Below are 18,922 nucleotides of genomic sequence, written 5' to 3'. Positions count from 1 at the left end.
CTCTGTCCCACTTATTTGGGAGGCTGTGTCCAATGGGAGTCGCTGGTGGAATCATTCAATCAGAAAGGATGATTCCGACTTCCCATATTCGGACACAGATCAGTTGTCGAAAAGCTCGAATATGTAAGAATTCAAAAGTATAGAGTCATAGTGAAAGATTAGGTGATGTCTATCAAACATAGGATTCTCAGGAGATGACAGGAAGGTAAAACTAAATCATGACGACTTTGAAAGCTGAGTTGAAACCAGCCTTGGAACTGTATAAGATCTTGGATAGAACTCTGAAGTGGTAGCCTTCGAAGATGCAATAGCGTAAATTTCATATTGTCGTTATCGCAATTGATCACTCACCTCTTGTTCTTCAGATAAATAGATTTATGGTGAAGAGAGAATCCAGTAACTATTTTTTGATGCCAAATCTGAATCCGCTATAACTCAGCCCACTACCATTTATCCTGCGTGTGATCCTGGAAAGAATCGATTTCGCAAGCGAGGACCGGGCAATCCTGATCCTTCAATTTTGGTCTACCGCAACCAGAGATTTTCTAGCAGTGTGATAACCAATATAGATCCGGGATTCACTTTTGGAATTTGGTAGTGCTGCTGGACGCTCCTAGATGTAGTATGTTTGGTCTTAAATACTGTATTGTGCAGACTGATAACCAAACCAAGTAGTCAAATCAGACTTTTGTAATCATACTGCTACTCTGGAGTTTAACACATCTGGGTGAAATCAATAATTTACCAGAGGCAATTGAACTACAAGAAACAGCCCTTCCCGCACCACTTAGCAATATCGAACTTCGGATTCGCCTCGAGGTTAGACATGCATTTCATCATCCTACCATACGCTCCGATCTTCCTCAAGGCCTGTGCCTTTTGATGTCTGGAATTTTTTTTTTTCAGACTCTGAGCCACGAAATCATTAATCGTCATAACTCGCTGTCGTTATGCTGTAATGCCTTTACGTGTTTACACCGTAGATCGCACAACTTGGACGAAATAGACAAACAAGCTAGCTAAACCGGGATCTTAAGTCAGACACTATCCACCGCGACACAACCGGTTCGGCACTTCAGTTCATTACCACCTGGCCGCGTGCCACTACCGGTCCCACAACACCCCCACAGTAAGCGGTCCGTCCCGCTGCCAAGGACAAATCAAGGATCAGGTGACATGTTTAGCCGCTAGTTAGGTTCAACGCACTGAACATCACGTGTTCAAATTGAGCCTAGATAATTTGTTCTCCATAATCTAAATTTAGGCGTCCTCTCCAATTTCTCGAATCTTGTACCCTATATCTTAAACACCGATCATCAGTGAAGTCCATAAAAATGCAGCCCTCATTTCACCCGACTCCGACGATTCTTTTTCCTAAGCTACCTCCGAACATCCTGGTCGGCATCGACCTCATCACCCTGACATCGGCACCCAAATTTTACGGCATCAGGGATCTGCCCACAGGATGGCATTTGGTCTATACGGGAACAACAGAGTCTCTGTCACTTCGCTGTGGGGCATGGTTTCACGTGAACGATACTGGCGCGGCCAGCGATGATGAAAATAGCACAGCACTCGTCGCCGCACCCAACCTAACCACCCAGCCCGAAATCTTCATTTGGAAATGGAACTCTGACACAGAGAGTTTAACTTCCTTGCTAAACAGGAACGAAGATGACCGCCGAGAATCCATGCAATACAAAGCCAACTTGGGTGCTATCCGGCGGATGGGGGGTCTTTTCCGATACCAGAGTTGTGTGCCTCCATCCATGCTAGCCCATAAACCTGACTTGACAAAACCTGCGCCAACACCGACGAAAGAAGACGAGGAGGTTGAGAAAATTGCTCGCACCGAATGGCTGAACCTGACAAGCTACATATCATCATCTCTTCTCTCTCGCATCATTGGAAGCCCGGAGGTGAATGGAGATGATCATTGCCGGTGGTTAGTTACGACTGCGAGCTCGGCAGATCGTGATTCAGATCATATCCCTGGCCTTAGCATTCCTACTGCTGGATCAGGAGGATCACCGTGGGCAGTGGGTGAGCTGGAAAGGGGACTCGATTTTCTCCCCGTTGATCTGAAGCGAACCTGGAGAGAAGGGGCAATCGGGAGTGAAAGAACAGAAGGCGCGCAAGATAAGTCTTGGGCATTGGGAGATCTTATTCAACGCTACTCTAGCTCATCGTCTAACGGAACAGCTGTGGATCAGCGATCGGGAGAAGTGCAACTACTCGGTGAACTCCAGTTCACATTCCTTACAGTATTGACATTGATGAACTATTCGTGTCTACAGCAGTGGAAGCGATTGTTAGAACTTATTCTGACATCTCGCGAAGCAATCGTGACTAGGGAAGCCTTCATGAGCGATGTGGTTTCGCTACTGCTACGACAATTGAAGAGATGTGGCGACGTCGAAGGCGGAATTTTCGATATCGATAGAGATGATGGTGGACAATTCGTCCACAATCTTCTTATTAGATTCAAACGATTGGTGGACCAAGTTCTTCCAGATAACACCGAGTCGAAGGTTAAAATGGAGTTTGCTAAGTTACATGCGTGGGTAAATGAGGAGTATGACTGGGAACTGACACCCGCAGCAATAGTCAAAAAGGGGATGGTTCGACTTGAAGATGGCGAAGAGGTCGAATTGGATTTGGATGACAATGATGAATACGAAGAAACTGGCGAATATGCGCCGATGATTGTTGAGATTTAATCAGCGACGATCGATTTCTCATTACTCAGGTATGGTTACTAGGTACTAAGCTGGAGATAGATGACATTTGCATTTTGTACTATGCGGCGGGCTGCACTCTAAAAAGTTATTTCTAACTTGAACTATCTATTCTTCCGGCCAAGCAGTTGGCGTAACAAGGAATTCCCCTTCCTTTGCACTCACACAAACACACTCCCCCGTATGCCCATTCTGCAAGAACAATTGGAAGGTCTTTACCTTGCCACCCCATCCATCCCTCTTAAAGAACTCATTAGTGCAAGGCACCTTCCTCCGTACTGTCAGAGCCTGGCTCACATCTTTCTCCGAAACAGGCAGCAGTCCCCATACGGCAGCCAACGCGTTGATATTCGGTGTGAGCTCTAGCGTATCTGAAAAGAAGAAGTTGCGTCTCATCGTATCCCCCGGGTCGATCACCGCAAAGCCTGTATCCTCCCCTGCAACTAGCAGTTGCATTGGTTCTGAAGAACCATACCGATACAATATCGAAATGGTCTTTTGATGTCCATATAAAGGATCAGGAGACGCAATGACGTGGACATTCCTTGTGTCAAATTGTAATGTCTGATGAGATGTAATGTTTGCTCGCACAAGATTCGTGATGTCTAAACCACCCCAATTTGCACAGAAAATTTCTAGGAATGGGGGGATCTGGGCTGAGGACTCTTCAGTCACAGTCTTTACCTCGCAATGTGATAGTGCTGCCGCGGTATCTGAGTACGTGTAGGTCACGGACAGGATCTTCACTTGTCCATAACAAGGGTCTGGGTTGATTGCAAAGAATTCGTAATTTGAAGCCTTGATTTCCGGTCTCGGGTCGTTCGCCGTTACCATTGCTACGTGCTCCGTGACGTCGATGTTATGCCAGCTGGCATTCAGGATGTAGATCGAACCCCGTTTACGCGATTCCGAACTCTCGTGGATCGGAAGTGGAACAGCGATATCGATGGTAGCCAGTTCATTTTCTTCCGCAAAGACTTTCTGAGGAGCTGAATAAAGGTTTCCATAGGTTAGTCGGATCGCTTTTCGCCAGATCATTGAGAATGCCTTGGTATTGTTGGGCCATGGATCCTCGCCGAATGTCTCATTGTTAATTGAGAAAGTGATTTTGGTTATATTGAGACCAGCGTGCGCATCGATAATGTGTTTGATAGTGTCTGTGACGACCATTGGTCCATACACAGCGGAGAGGACTTCAATCTCCTCTTTATGCGCTCCTAGCCCCAAGTCCGCACCTATCATTCCCTTCGGCGTGATGGCCGTTGGTGAATCTTTCGAATTAGACGAAGGCGCGCTAGATGCACGAGCTGCCAATGTGCGAATGAGTACTTGGTTCTGCTCTGCTTCAGCCTCCGTTATTCCAAACTCGGTCATCCGGCGGACGAGTTTAGGCCAGTCATGATAGTCCTCATCTCCGTCTTCGTTTTCGACAAGAGTCGGGGTGGTAGATTCGCATACAGAGGCAGCGGATGAAATGTCATCGTTCTTTTTGGTAGTCAGGAGGAAGAGATCCAGTTTATCCAGGATCTCTTGCTGTTTGTCGACTCTGTTTCCAGTTAGCAACTGACAAGAAGGTAGTGGGAATGTGATAAGACTCACACAGGAACCCTTGTGGCCATCTCTGGAAGTACCAAACTACTATTGAATGCACCGATAATTGCACAAAGAGACGTAATTCTGGACCGTATAGAGTCCACTTCACCCTGCGTCCACTTGAACCGGTACAACCCTCTTGGCGCCAACGCATGCCCTTGTTTCTGTTGTAATTCCTCAAGCAGGGTTCCAGCCAGGTGGACGAGCTCATCCAAGCCTGAGGCTTCATCGGATGATAAAAGAGATTCCTCAAGATTATCCTGATGGAAATCAAGTCTATGTGCAAGTCTTCTGAGAAGAATTTCAAGTCCTTTAACGTCGCTTGCGAGATCTTTGAATCTTTTCGGGGCACCTTTGTACGTGTCGTAGACTTGGTAAGCAAGTGTGGCCAGTGACAGTATGTCAGGGGTGCCCGGTGCCGAGAACATGATTGATCTGTGTTGCGTGAGATTCTTCCGATTCGGTTCTCAACCCTCAACTGCAGGCCTTTGCCACAGTCGCAAGGCTTGAAAATTGGAGATGAACGTGTCTAATATTCCCGATCGTCATATTGATTTTCACAATACTTGTCCGTATGATAGCGGGGTTATTCAGCCTCAACGTCATCTGACACTTGCAAGGATTTAGCCGAATTACATGAGGCTACTACGATCGCATTTCGCACACATGTGGATAATATTGTCGAACCGATCAGATCTGGTACATGATCCTTCTACTTCCAAATGATATTCGTGCCCATTATCAATATATCAATGTATCCTAGAAAGTAGAGAAAAGGCAATTGTCGTCAAGATCTCATATTCTGAGCTGTCATTCTACTACCCCTGAAATGTTAGTGAACTGACTAGCGATTAAGGGTCCATCCAATCAGCTGATATTTTTCCACGAAGGCTTCAGTCTTAGCTTTTCTGACAAGCGATGTAAGTTAGATATTCTCACAACTTGCTATATTAACTTCGTCATGAAATCTTATAATAATAACTAGTTACCATTCAACTAGGTAACGAATTTTATCTCCGACTCATTCAAGCATGAAAAGTGGAGAAAGCGGTTGAACCTTAAGAGCCAATGCGGTTCGAGCCGCAGCGGAACAGCCCATATGCTTATCTTTTATTTCTTAGCACATACATTTCTACCATTTTAATTTAGTGTAGTTACAGGAACTAACGTGATTCCCAGTTGTGAGGCCACCCCATTAATTTTGAATCTCCATAGCAGCCCTTTATCTTCAAACAACCACCATGCCTCCAAATCACTCCCGGAGCCGACAAAGTTTGATCAGCAGGAGGGCAGTCACTATCCTGGGCGAGCGGATTTCCACTGACAACGAAATGAGAAGGATGACCGTCGAAGCTTGGGACATATTGTATCCATATTTTCCTTAATATTTACAGTGGACAACCGTCCAGTGGTTCTGCTTCAGATTCGAAGACGTCCTCATCAAGAGACTCATCGCACTGTAGAGATACTCACAGTGGTATGGAGGCGTATGCGAAGAACAACCCCATGTCTGTTTTTCTTGGGTTTATATCGGTTACTGTGAGTTTCAAGGACCCTATTAGCCGTCTCGCTGAGAAGGACAGAGTTATCACCGCGACCGGGAACCGTTGTCACCTCGTCGGGAGAATAAGCAAGCATGACGCCATGACAGCGATGTTTTTTCAAGATCCCTCAAACGCATTGCTCACTATATTTTAGTAGTCTATAAGACTGGCAGAGATATATTCAAGTCTCCGAAAGTCACTCACCAAACAAAGGTGCTAGACGACAATCTCTGGATCAATTGTAGCCGGTTGGCGAACATATATGCGCATCTGAATCAGACTTCCTGGAGCATCAAATAGCCATTGAGAAACACCCGTAATGATGTAGAATTTATGTAATCCTACCAAGAGCGCAACATGGTTAAGGACTACGTCGAGATCTTGATAATAGACAAGCACCCAGGGCGCATATTTAGCCTCTAAAACCTTGTTATCGATGCTTTGATGATGCTTATCAATAACCCAACCGAAGGAGAGATCATGAGAAGCGCCATTATCAAGTCAATACCTGAAGACCAACAAAAACAGTGGATAGATGCCCGCTCGTTCGAAGAGGCATCCATCGAAGACAAAGATGTTGGCAACATTCACTATTAAGGGACCCGACTGCGAGCTTGGGACGTGCAGCGAAATCAACTACAACTTATCCGCGGTTCGCTAGATATCAAAATCTCAATCCGAGACCGCCGGCTGATATGCGAAATTCTAGGAGAAATGGAGGCCAGCCTAAAAGACCTCTACTTCCACTATGACTTCGGTCCAACTAACGAAAATGCACTTGAAGTAGGGTCCCTAGGCACTTCTCTAGCAACCGGCTCACTAAGTCGCTTCTCTCACGGGTTACAGGTGGCGCATCTAGACGCGATTTTCGCCAAAGGAAGGGTAAGCGTTCACTACTGCGCGTGGCCAATACTTGCGGTATTCCCTAGTGCGTGGGGTGTTCCTACTTTTTATACAGCGAGCGGTACTTGTATCTCTGGAATTTTCACCCGTTCGACTTTCCGTTATGCCAGCGCGAGTGGCAGAGTTATGTTGAACATACGATAAACGGGAGATTCCCGTTTGTATAATACGTGAGACAACGTTAGTTATGGCTGCTACTAGTTCGGGGGAGGCAGGGGAAGAACCTTACGTTGATGATTGATGCGACGAAACAGAAAGGGTGGACATTAACTGTTCCATAGTCATCGAGTTGGATAGGGGATATTGACAGTTTGGCGTTGTCGACGTTATGGGCTGGAATATCTCCGATCGTATAGGAGATACATACAACCAATGTACACTATCGAATCCTGCCAACCATTCTGTTCGATTTGCTTGCAGGTTAGTACTTCTATACACTCGTAATACGATGCCTGTTTTCTATCATTACTTATCATCGTACTAACATACTGCCATAATATTGGCCACTGGTAGACTAACTATAAATGGGATGGTTTCATGCAAAATGGAGGTCGAGAAAGAATTGAAAAAAAAGGTGAAACTGATTTCGAGTGCGTCTGTATCTGGGTTGCAATATTCACCGATATATATCCTGAGCATGCCAAGTATTAAAGCTCTCTACATGAATACCGAAATACTGGTTTCAAAATAGATGGGTACGAGTAGCTATATCCCGAGCAGTTAATATCTTCTTGTTTAGAGTTATACAAATATTTAGACCCAATGCCAGCAGTGAAGCTGTCGCCAGAAGCAGCCTAATTCCCAATCCATGAAAAATCTAAAGGACTAATTGCAGGGTAACGAGCAGAATGTGTATTTTTCTCAAACCTTCAGGCTGTTCATGCAACTAAGAAGAGCTTGTTAAGTCACAATCTAGGCACTTTCTGTATCGGCTACGATTCTGATAACCAAGGTAAGTTAAAAAAAAGTGTTAGTCCAATATAGTCAGTGGCGTACTCCATCATCACGTTTCTCTCACCCTAAAATTTGCGTGGTCGTTCTCGTGCTCGATGTTATCCTCGTATCCACTCAGAGGACCTGAAGCTATTGGTAGGACGAGAATTGGAACCTGTGTTCATCTCTTTTCAAGAAGATCAAAATTCACAGCCTCTGATCTATACTCCCGATACGGTGACAGCCACCAGATTCTCTACCAATATCTTATCTAGAATATTCTAATACTGTAGATATCACAACTTCTTGTTGCCATTTTTAGCATGTATTTCCCCCCATTTGAATCACGTGTTCCGTGGTGGAGCCTCCCCGCCCCCGCACTCCCCCGGAATGTTTTGTTTCAAATTCTCTTGAATGGATTCCTGACCTTTTGCAAACATCTTAGACGATGATACTATTCTATGCTATTGAAAACGCAGCCGAGCTAAAGACGGCGACTGGTCGAATTTTTTTTTTTTGTGAACCCGAGCGGTAATTGCTATAAAGTCCAAGTTCCGACGCAAATTGCGAGAAACCACACCCCAGCTATGTCGCCGGACCCTGAGAAGTACCAAAAGGTCCCGCGGAAACATGTCACCACGGCCTGTGTGCCATGTCGAGAAAGCAAGATTCGGGTATGTGGCATTTTTGCAGTAAGATGGGTATATCTAACATTACGGCTCAAAGTGTGACGGATCAACGCCATATTGTCAGAATTGCCAACGCAAGGGCAGAGATTGCAAGTATCAGCACGGAGATGATAAACGGAAGTATGTCATGCAGAAATATTTTTATACTTCGATACGTCTAGTCTCCCGATATGGAGTGGATCACAGTTAGCTAACTCTGACTCTAGGGTGTCTCTTCGAGCTGCGACAGAGCTGTTTTCCGCTCGGATCGATCAATTATGCCAGTTTATCTATGATCAAGGACTTTCACCACCTTTAATGAATCCTGAAGATGAAGCTGGCTTGAACAGGGTCCTGGATACACTACAGATCTCACGTCAAGTCATGAAAAACACCAAAACCGTCGGAAACGACGAACAGGGAGCATCAGGGACCAAATCGGCCAATAGTTCTGGAACATCTCCTTTCCAAATACCGCTGCTCTTTGACTCATCGACCCCTAGCTCATCTAATTCAGGAGGTGCTCAGCCATTGTCTTCAGCAGATCCATTCGGTATTACTCAAGGCGCGCCCGGTAACACAAGCTTTGTCCATTGGGGTTTCACACTTCCGACAGCAGAAGGTATGGACACTATCTACGCAAATATTGATGACGGTACCGGAATGCCGCCCAGAACAGGACTGAAACCAGATGGCTTTCTGTTAAGTGAGGACATGTCTCAGCAGTCCGAAGCTATTCAAGATCAAATACAAATTAACCGGGATTATGACTCTGAAAGTGAAGAGGAAAACGAGGCTGAAAGCGATGTGATTGAACAACTTTCGAATCGAATTGGAAGTTTAAAGATCGCAGGAGACGGTCATTTACGATTCTACGGTGCCACCTCTAATCTTAATCTAGTAGATGTGTCTGCAATACAGCAGCGACAGCGGCCAGATGCGCGTACCGTGAGACATGATGGTCAAGATATATTAAATCACCTTCGGGTCGGCCAAACGGTTGATCAACCTTTGGAGGATCATCTTGTCGAGCTATACTTCACTTGGCAAAATCCCAGCATGTACGTGGTGGACAAAGAAATGTTTATCTCTGCCCGATCTAAGTGGCGGAATGAATATGATGATACGCCATTCTACTCTGAGGTTTTGACCAATGCTATGTATGATTGAATCGGGTCTTGCCGTACTTCAGACACTGATTTGTTGCAGGTGTGCGATTGGGAGCGCCTTCGAAGCGAGATACCATCCCACTTTCATTACATTTCCAAAATCATTAGCTGAGTTTTTCGCAGATAGAGCCAAGGCTCTATTGGAGATTGAACTTGATTCACCATGTGTTGCAACGGTTCAGGCTCTTGCGCTTCTTAGCTACCACGAGGGTGCATCAAGCCGCGATGCTCGGGGCTGGCTTTATAGCGGTAAGTGAGCTGAGATTCACAGAAATTGGATCAAATCCTAACATATTTTGAAAGGAATGTCGATGCGTCTTGCCTTTGACCTTGGCTTGCATCTTGACATGACGCCCTACGTCAAGCAAGGAGACATAAGTCCACACGAGGCTAACGTCCGACGGGCAGCCTTTTGGGGAAGCTATGTCGCAGACCAGTAAGCCAAAGCCCTTTTATTGTTTTTTCTTGTCTAATGTTTGTAGCTTCTGGGGCTTTTATTTAGGTCGCCCTTTCCGCATAAATGCTGGAGACATCACCGCTCGGAAGCCCGCTTCCACCGTAGGAGTTGAGCTGGAGGGAACGTGGCGTCCCTATGGCCTTCAAACTCCCAGCAAAGAGCTGAGTAATCCAACAGAACTCATCAGTATTCAGTTTATGGTTTTGTGGGAAATGATTTCTCCCGTCGGACACATCTTGTGAGTCCGTGTTCATTTACTCGAACTCCTGAATACATCTGACCCGACCTAGATACGGATGCTCAGAAATCTCCAGGCATGACCTTCAAAGACTCTGCTTCCATGTGACAGAAGATTTATTTACCTGGAAGGCCAGCCTCCCGTCAAATCTTGACATTGATCTAGATGACGATACAACACCAAAACTACCCCATCTGTTAATATTACAGTAAGAAAACTAATAGTCTATTGATGTATCCAATTACATTACTTGAACTGACAAATCTCCAGTATGCAATATCACCAGATTGTTATTTTCCTACATCGGCCATGGGTCTCCAAGAGCTACATCCAACCACGTAGTCCTCGTCAGGGACCCGGCTACCACCACGCACGCCGTATGTGCATCGAGTCCGCTATAGCCGTCGCACGCCTACTGCACATATATGAAAAACACTACACATTCCGTCGAATGAATAACCAGGTAGTCGCCATAATTTTCAGCGCAGCACTGATGCTGCTATTCGTCACGGTATCTAGCTCCCCGCTCGTACCCACCAGACCTGGAGAAATCAACAGTCCCCACCCTCGCAACGCCGAGATGGTGGCATATCTCAATCTCTGTTTCCGCGCACTCGATGAACTAGGCCAGTCATTTGAGAATGCGAAACGGACACGTGATTACCTTGTCACTCTTCAGCGGCGCTGGCAAGCCGACATGCGTCGAACAGGGACTGCTTCCAAACGACACCTTACCAGTAACAATGTGTCATCAAACTCATCAAAGCCCTTTAAATTGAGACCAGGCCGCCATAACCAGCTACCTGATTCACTAAACAAGAAGTCTCGCACTGGCGAGCATAATTCCCACCTATCACTTGCCAATTTCTCGATGCCTGCATCATCCACTCATGATTACTCTCAGCCTGCTCGTCCTATTCAGCAAGATCAATTTTCTTTCCCATCAGAGCCATTTTATTTGCCGTCTCAACAGATCGATCTCGATTTGATTGGGACGGAGGATCTGAACGCTCGCATCGGAGCTGAAAGTACAGATATTGGAAAGCTGGACTCCATCTCCGTAGCCCAATTCCCAAATAACTTGAGTGAATTTCCGGACCTTGGAGACATTGACGGATGGTGGGGATCACCGAATGGAAATTCGGGATTAGGGCCTATTGGTTAGACTACCCTACACGGTTGATGATAGTAGCCACATAATTCGGTTTGGATTTCAGATCTAGGTACGAGTACTATCTTTGGATTCTCTCTGACTCCTTTTGAGGCAAAATTTCAAGTGCTGAATGTTTTATTCAGTTGAAATTTTTTAAAGCATATTCTGCAATATGGTCATGCGCCACCACACGACCCTCAGTGTATTGACACAGATTTTTAATAGCAAGTGACCTAGTGCAAATACGATCATCATGAAGTACTCGCAACACAGCATTTGAGAACTCTATCGCATCAATATCAGGTGCAGCTTTTCTGCTCCCCTGGACACCAATCCCAAGCCATTCCACCCGTGTGGCGCAATCATAGGTGTCCAACCACTGTGGTAGAACAACCTGAGGGATGCCGACTCTAGAGAGATAAATCAAGTTAGTCGCTGTGACATTAATCGAAAGCTCGAATCAACTCACTTGCACGCTTCAAAGTATGAGTTAGCACCTCCATGATGCACATAGGTGACAACTTGCCCAGTTTCAAGAACGGACATGATATCGGATTCGATCCAAGACACGACCCTCACCGATCCAGCTGTGATTGCAGGGCCCAAAACCTTCTTGAATTCCTCAGAACCCTCCCAATCGTATCTTAGCTTCCATAAGATTTGTATATTCGGGCAATGCTTTTCTAATATGATTTGTATCCCTTTCGCCATCTCAATAGCAACCTTCTCTTCCGGCTTGACGTGTGACCCGAGGCTGATGAGCACTGTTGGCCACTTAAGCCATGCATCTAATTCCGGATCGGACTCTGAAAGAGGTTCACATTCTCGAATAATCGGACCACAACTAATCACATTGTCTGGAATGAAAAATGGAAAGTCCATTTCCCTGAATGCCGGAGTCAGATTCAATGAGTTCTTTTGGTAGGCATTCTGGAGAGGAAAAGGAGTTCGAGATGTATGTTCATGTGCGGCTGATGACTTCTTGTCTGGTGATGACTTTGAAAACATCAAAGCAAAGGCAGCGCAGAAGGCCAAATAGATATTTGAAAGAATCAAAGTCCACGGAAGTGGGAAAGGATATCCTGATCCGGTTCTTATAGTGAATCATCAGTTGGTTTCGATCATTATCATCCATATAGTGCCAACATGTCCGCGTAAAACTCACATTGGATACTTCCAAAATAGTCCGCCATTTGGCTGGCTCATTATTACCACATCCTTCAGCGGTACAGGCCATAAGACCACCAGTCTCACGTTGATAGTGTAACACGCATCTAAACCGACATGTAGAATCGGATCGACAACAACCACAGCCGGACAAACACTTTCCAAGATGTCCAAACAGCTCTGAAAAGCCTTTCCATATTCGGACGGTGTCCAGCTCGACATAGCTTTCCTAACCTTTTGAAAGCCCTGCATAGCACCCTGAATACCTGGCCTGTGATGCAGAAGGCCGACATTAGTACGAACGGCAAGGTCAGTCATAGACGGTCCCCATATCTGATGGAATGTCACCCGCTGCGCATCACTGACTCGCTCACTCAATCTATCTACTCGCTCAGCAAGTGGACTGAACGAAGCAAAATGTACACGAAATTTACCCCGACGTAGGAACTCTTCTGCAACTGCGAAGGCCACATTGCACTGGCCGAGTTCGCTGTTGGTGAGGAATAAGATGTTTTGCATGAGGTTTAGAATAAAGCAAAAGCTGCCGATATTCAGATTGATACGAACATTCAATTTAAGTAGTCAATAATAGCTTACTCTAGATGCTACTTAGAAATGGGTTACTCGAACATTGTATGTATTTACTATTGCTGGTTCCTCTTCAAGCGGTTGTACTCCCCCAAGTCACGTATTTGATGTCACAACATGATGCAACAGTAATTTAAACCATTATTCTCGAGGCCTTTCTTTCAGACCTTTGCAGATATTTCGTCCTGATATACGCCTTACCGGTTGGATTTTGAGGTTATTTTGTCGGCCCCGGATATCGGTGCAACCAATTGCTTGTTGGGACTATGTTGATGTGTTACTTTACATTCAATTGTCTCATTATTGAGCGAAATCATACCATTACGTAGGGATGAATCTGTAGGGTGAAGTCCATCACAAACATGTCGCGGCTGGCGACGTGCAACAGGTTCGTCCACTCCGCCTTAGCGGCATACGCGATGGGATAAAAAGTGACATGGAATACATTAATAAAACCCTTATCGTAGTAATCAGACCTTATCGAGTGATAATTAGTAGAGAAAAGTATGATCGGACAGTCCGACAGTCAGAAAGTAGAATGTGTACGGGTAGCGCGGGGTTGATAGTCGGACCTTATCTTATAGTTGAAGCTTATACTATTTAATCTTATGCTGTCCAACCTTCATTTTTAATCTATCATTTCTAGATACTGCCGACACAATGATTGATCTTAAGTTGGAAGACTACTTAGCTCAATTTGGTTTAATACCCCGGGCTTATTACTGGGCTTTGATCCCATTGACTATCTTCTTGCTTTATCGCGTAAGTCTCCGGCCGAAAGAGAGACGGGAATCCATACTAAACAGTTCCTAGTGGACACTTGCAACAGATGTTCCGCATATAAAAGGTCTACCTGAGATCCCAGGCGCAGTTCCAATCTTTGGCCACCTTCTCAAACTCGGCGAGGACCATGCAACTGTCTGCGAAAAGTGGTGGCGACAGTATGGCTACTCCGTCTTCCAAATCAAGCTGGGTAACACCCGAGCTGTTGTAGTCAACTCTTTTGACGACTGTTGCAAAATGCTTTTGGGTCATCAAAACGCCACCATCGACCGTCCCAAGTTGTACACCTTCCACGGAGTTGTGAGCAGTACTCAGGGCTTTACCATTGGTTCCTCGCCTTGGGATGAGTCGTGCAAAAGAAGCGCAAGGCCGCTGGAACAGCCTTGGGAAGACCTGCTTTACGCAATTACCACCCAATGTTTGACTTGGAGAGCTTCTGCATTATCCGCGATCTCTACCGTGATAGTAAGAACGGTACTGTTGAGTTGAATGTGCGACCATATATTCAGCGATTCGCTCTGAATACCACTCTCACTCTTTGCTACGGTATTCGCATGGATGCCGTGTATGACGACCTCTTGCGCGAGATTCTCCACGTCGGCTCAGCAATTTCACTTCTACGGAGTGCTTCGGAGAATCTTCAGGACTATATTCCCATCCTGCGGTATATGCCCAATAACGAAAAGACTGCCCGGTCGAAGGAGCTCCGCGATCGTCGCGATGCTTATCTAAATCTCTTGCTCGACAAAGTCCGCGACATGATCAAAAAGGGTACTGATAAGCCCTGCATTTCTGCTGCTATCCTCAAAGACGAAGAGACAAAGCTGAGCGGTGTGGAGGTCTCCTCAATATGTCTTTCATTGGTATCTGGTGGCTTTGAAACCATCCCTGGTACATTAACTTCTGCCATCGGCTCCCTTTCTACACCAGAGGGACAGATCTGGCAAGATCGGGCATACGAGGATATCAAGCGACACTACCCCGATATCCGCGATGCTTGGACGAGCTGCATCAACGAAGAAAAGGTTCCATACGTCAACGCGATCATAAAAGAAGCAGGAAGATACTACACAGTCAGCTCAATGAGTCTTCCCCGGAAAACAGTAACAGAAGTAAACTGGAACGGCGCCATAATTCCACCCAAGACAATGATCTTGATCAACGCCCAAGCAGGCAATCACGGTAAGTCGACAAGCCTACTCCTCAATCCGCTCATGCACCAATCTAACAATCCATTTTTAGACGTGGACCACTTCGGACCTGATGGAGGAAAATTTGACCCAGAAAGATGGCTCGAGTCAATCGACCCACCATTAGAGAGAAAAGTCAATGGCCTGCCTCACTTGAGTTTCGGCTCTGGATCACGCTCCTGCTCTGGCCAATTCATCGCCTCCAGACTCCTTTACAGTGCCCTCATCCGTCTGCTTGCCTCGTATAAGATTGTTGCTAGCGAAGATCAGCCGCCAAACACTGATTACGTCGAGTATAATCAGTTCAAGACGGCGCTTGTCGCGATCCCGAGGGACTTTAATGTTCGATTGGTCCCTAGAGACGATGCCGTCACGAGTGAGTGCTTAAGCTTGGCAGATATGCGGACAAAAGAGCACTATAAGGAGTAAAATAAGTACATTTATAGATTTCAATTTGAATATATTACCCTTCACACTAGGTTCCAGAGTTATTTACAAGCTACTATTTCTCTAGCTCATAAGGCATTTCTAACACCAGAGTAAAGGGAAAACCACTGAATCTGGATTTTGGCGAGGTAGGTTTAAGAAGAATAATTAGCATGCAGTACGAACATACGACGTGGGACATCACTTGAGAATATTGCAATTGGCTGACTGAAATTGATCTAGAATTTATAGATGATACATAATAATCTCACTCTTCAGAACCTACGTACAGCTAGGTATATTAGGTAGGCCAACCTGAACGACGGTAATGGATAGTTTGTATATTTACGGTTGTCCATGGCTAAATCCTGCTACCGTGCTGTTAAACCATTACCGATGTAAGAACTGCCACCAACGACTGCTGTCACATAACCTTGGAACACTGCCCAGGTACAGGGCTGCTCCCAGGGATTCTATCTGCTACGTCTTGGCTTAGGTTTCCCTAAACCTCTATGCGAATTCGGAGACTTCTTTTATCGGTCCCCTTCCAACATGAACAGTATTAGGTTAAGAAGATTTACCCTCTCATCTTGGAATCTTTGAGCCTGTTTACAAGAAAAGAAAAGGGTTGAAGAGCCGTTATCTTCGGGCTTCGGCTGGCCCGACAGCCCAAATCTTATACTTCCCCGCATTCCGATTCCTCCGATACCATATAATACACAAGTAGTCTACTACAACTCCAAGTGAATGAAGGCGTTTCGATTTTAATTCTGTGTACACTATGGCATCTCTCGCTGCTTTAGATTTGTTTAATGTCAAGGGTCGTGTTGCAGTGGTCACCGGCGGGAGTAGTGGCATCGGGCTCATGATTTCCAAGGTACGAAATAGACCTTTAAAATGGTTATGAAAACTGATAGAGAGTAAAATTGAAGGGTTTGGTCGAAAATGGAGCGAAAGTTTATATCTTGTCTTTGCCAAGTGATCCGATCGCCGACACTGTTGCAGAGTTGAACGATCTAGGACGCGAGACTGGAGGAAGTGCTGAAGGGTAGGTCCCATCATTGATATAGCACAATCTGCAAGCTAATACAAGAACATTGAAGATTCCCCTGCGATCTATCATCGAAAGAGTCTATACAGGAACTCTCTCAGATGATATCTTCGAAAGAAAAGACACTTGACATACTCATCTCCAATGCTGGCATTCGCCGCGACCCTCCAAAAGCATGCAATGTCCTCGCAGCTTCATTGGAAGAGCTACAAGCTTCTATGTGGTCTGTACGAGCAGAGGACTGGTCAGACACCTTCAAAATTAACACGACTGCGCACTACTTCCTCAGTGTTTCATTCCTACCTCTACTCGCTGCGGCTGCTGAGAAGCCCACAATCGGCGGTGGTAAGGGTCGTGATGAAGGTAGAGGGGTTATTGTGGTGACGAGTTCTTGTGCTAGTATGCATAACGCAACAAATATTGACTTGACAAGCTATGCGACAAGCAAGGCAGCTACTGATCATCTTGTGCGATTGCTGGCGGCTAAGTACAATCGGTTTTATGTTAGAGTGGTTGGAATCAACCCTGGATGTGAGTTACAGCCTTCTTCTCAGCAATCAACAGGACTAATATCGTTTAGTTGTTCCGAGTAATATGAACCCTATTGGTGCAGAGGGCAACATGTTTAGTACGCTATTCGATAAAGTTCCCGCCAGGAGAGCAGGTGCATCGGAGGATATTGCAGGCACAGTGCTGTACTTGGTCAGCAAGGCAGGAGTAAGAGATCTTCCCCGTGACCCTATTTCCGATACGAAAGTAACTAATATCCTGGCGATAGTCGTATGTTGATGGTATCTCACTTTGTGTGGATGGAGGCCGGATTTTATTGGCAAATGGACAGGAGTGATGAAATTATATTGATCTGGAGATACATATCTTTGACCTTTCCATTTAGACAGAAGTATTTTACTTCTTATACTTCAAGTTCCGTACTTGAATAAAAATGAGATTAAGCTTGTTCATCCATCTTTTTCCCCAAGTGGGATCTACCAAGCGAATCAGCAGTTTGTAGGACATATTCACCTCGATATCGATAGAGTACATCGCAAGAACACAGCCCATGTCTCAGATGTCAGGTTGCGTAGCTATACCAAGACTAGCCAACAGCTATATGTCAACAACTAGTGACGAGAGCTAGAATGAGACAATAGTGAAGTATTGTTTGTTTTTTCGACACTGATGCTTGGGGTCCACTATTGCGACACACCCTTGCTTGCTATTGATTGGGGAACGAGCCGGATCATGCGGCGACTACCCCAATATGCTGGGCTGGCAATTATACTAAGGAGCAGCGAGCAAGCAGACTCTCTGAAGGGGCAGTATTATTGCGCATATAATTATTGTAGTATACCGAGTTATCCGTGACCAAGTCCGGATATGTCATCTGTATTGAAGCTCATGCGGAGTTTACGATCGTGGGGTAAGAGATAAGTGATCAATGGAGGAAAAGCCGATTGTCGGATAACGGGTGGACGTAGACATAGAGTGAGATAAATGATCAATGGAGGAGAAAAAGCCGATTGTCGGATAATGTGTGGATGTAAATGTAGAGTGTGAGATACTATGGCAAGTTAAGTGCAAGTGTTGAATTGTTGGGCGGTCGCATGAAGCAGCCTCGGCCTAATCAGTTCATTATTTCACATGCCGATCAGGGTATTTCATCGCCTCCCACTTCTTCCCTCTTTCACTTTACATCAACCTTTTCAATATGTCTTTCAAGAAAGGTAGCTACTTTCAATATCTTCTTCTCACTACATCGCTGATTTCCTATTCCTAGACTCCCACCCTTCATCGGCCGCGTTCGACGTGATCCAACAAACCCTCCAATCCGATGATGCCGAGCGCAAATCTGCGATCGAAGGCGCGAAGGCCATCGTTTCCTTCAATATCAAGAACAGCTCGGGTGAAGAGTCGGCCTGGTACCTCGACCTGAAAAAAAATGGCGAAGTTGGACATGGTGCTGCCCCCGCCAACACCAAGCCCGATGGTAAATCCGACACTATGAAACTTGACAATATGTGATGACTTGAAATTTACTGATTTGTTCTGCATTATTAAGTCACCCTTTCCCTTTCAGATGAAGATTTCGAGAAGCTTGTATCCGGCAAGGCCAATGCCCAGCGCCTGTTTATGGGAGGCAAGCTCAAGATCAAGGGTAACATCATGAAAGCCACAAAGATGGAGCCTATCCTCAAGAAGGCTCAAGGAAAGGCCAAGCTCTAGATACTGGATGCGATTTTATACCATGGAATATTCCGACGAATACTTCTTTACATCGTTGCTTCACTCCACAATTTCTACTATATGGTTATTAATTTTTG

The 18,922-nt window shown here is 45.5% G+C and overlaps 8 protein-coding genes across 8 annotated transcripts; 6 read left to right on the top strand and 2 right to left on the bottom strand.

Annotated features, from left to right (window-relative positions):
* Positions 1-1,334: 1,334 nt before the first annotated feature.
* On the top strand, positions 1,335-2,720 carry N7495_003305 (AAR2 splicing factor family protein; the record flags this gene model as incomplete). The annotated part of the gene is made up of 1 exon (XM_057205974.1): positions 1,335-2,720. The coding sequence occupies one exon, from the start codon at positions 1,335-1,337 to the stop codon at positions 2,718-2,720; it is 1,386 nt and encodes a 461-aa protein (XP_057066581.1).
* A 126-nt stretch (positions 2,721-2,846) lies between these two features.
* N7495_003304 (uncharacterized protein) lies at positions 2,847-4,759 on the bottom strand (the record flags this gene model as incomplete). Its single annotated transcript, XM_057205973.1, has 2 exons — positions 2,847-4,284; positions 4,338-4,759. The coding sequence occupies 2 exons, from the start codon at positions 4,757-4,759 to the stop codon at positions 2,847-2,849; spliced, it is 1,860 nt and encodes a 619-aa protein (XP_057066580.1).
* A 1,078-nt stretch (positions 4,760-5,837) lies between these two features.
* On the top strand, positions 5,838-6,922 carry N7495_003303 (uncharacterized protein; the record flags this gene model as incomplete). The annotated part of the gene is made up of 2 exons (XM_057205972.1): positions 5,838-5,940; positions 6,474-6,922. The coding sequence occupies 2 exons, from the start codon at positions 5,838-5,840 to the stop codon at positions 6,920-6,922; spliced, it is 552 nt and encodes a 183-aa protein (XP_057066579.1).
* Positions 6,923-8,298: 1,376 nt separating this feature from the next.
* Positions 8,299-11,408, top strand: N7495_003302 (transcription factor domain-containing protein; the record flags this gene model as incomplete). Its single annotated transcript, XM_057205971.1, has 8 exons — positions 8,299-8,385; positions 8,438-8,520; positions 8,607-9,539; positions 9,589-9,797; positions 9,852-9,984; positions 10,031-10,243; positions 10,296-10,451; positions 10,514-11,408. 8 exons carry the CDS (start codon positions 8,299-8,301, stop codon positions 11,406-11,408), a joined length of 2,709 nt encoding a protein of 902 aa, XP_057066578.1.
* A 127-nt stretch (positions 11,409-11,535) lies between these two features.
* On the bottom strand, positions 11,536-13,082 carry N7495_003301 (glycosyltransferase; the record flags this gene model as incomplete). Its single annotated transcript, XM_057205970.1, has 3 exons — positions 11,536-11,806; positions 11,866-12,489; positions 12,562-13,082. 3 exons carry the CDS (start codon positions 13,080-13,082, stop codon positions 11,536-11,538), a joined length of 1,416 nt encoding a protein of 471 aa, XP_057066577.1.
* A 729-nt stretch (positions 13,083-13,811) lies between these two features.
* N7495_003300 (uncharacterized protein) lies at positions 13,812-15,553 on the top strand (the record flags this gene model as incomplete). The annotated part of the gene is made up of 3 exons (XM_057205969.1): positions 13,812-13,913; positions 13,965-14,241; positions 14,283-15,553. The coding sequence occupies 3 exons, from the start codon at positions 13,812-13,814 to the stop codon at positions 15,551-15,553; spliced, it is 1,650 nt and encodes a 549-aa protein (XP_057066576.1).
* Positions 15,554-16,331: 778 nt separating this feature from the next.
* Positions 16,332-17,448, top strand: N7495_003299 (SDR family NAD(P)-dependent oxidoreductase; the record flags this gene model as incomplete). The annotated part of the gene is made up of 5 exons (XM_057205968.1): positions 16,332-16,427; positions 16,483-16,598; positions 16,654-17,132; positions 17,182-17,318; positions 17,380-17,448. The coding sequence occupies 5 exons, from the start codon at positions 16,332-16,334 to the stop codon at positions 17,446-17,448; spliced, it is 897 nt and encodes a 298-aa protein (XP_057066575.1).
* An 861-nt stretch (positions 17,449-18,309) lies between these two features.
* N7495_003298 (SCP2 sterol-binding domain-containing protein) lies at positions 18,310-18,824 on the top strand (the record flags this gene model as incomplete). The annotated part of the gene is made up of 3 exons (XM_057205967.1): positions 18,310-18,325; positions 18,379-18,588; positions 18,661-18,824. The coding sequence occupies 3 exons, from the start codon at positions 18,310-18,312 to the stop codon at positions 18,822-18,824; spliced, it is 390 nt and encodes a 129-aa protein (XP_057066574.1).
* Between the last annotated feature and the right edge of the window lie 98 nt (positions 18,825-18,922).

Source organism: Penicillium taxi (assembly GCF_028828555.1).
Source record: "Penicillium taxi strain IBT 34144 chromosome Unknown utg000002l_segment0_segment0, whole genome shotgun sequence".
Lineage (NCBI taxonomy): Eukaryota > Fungi > Ascomycota > Eurotiomycetes > Eurotiales > Aspergillaceae > Penicillium > Penicillium taxi.
The sequence above is the reverse complement of the archived record's forward strand: the minus strand, read 5'-3'. Positions and strand labels throughout refer to the sequence as shown.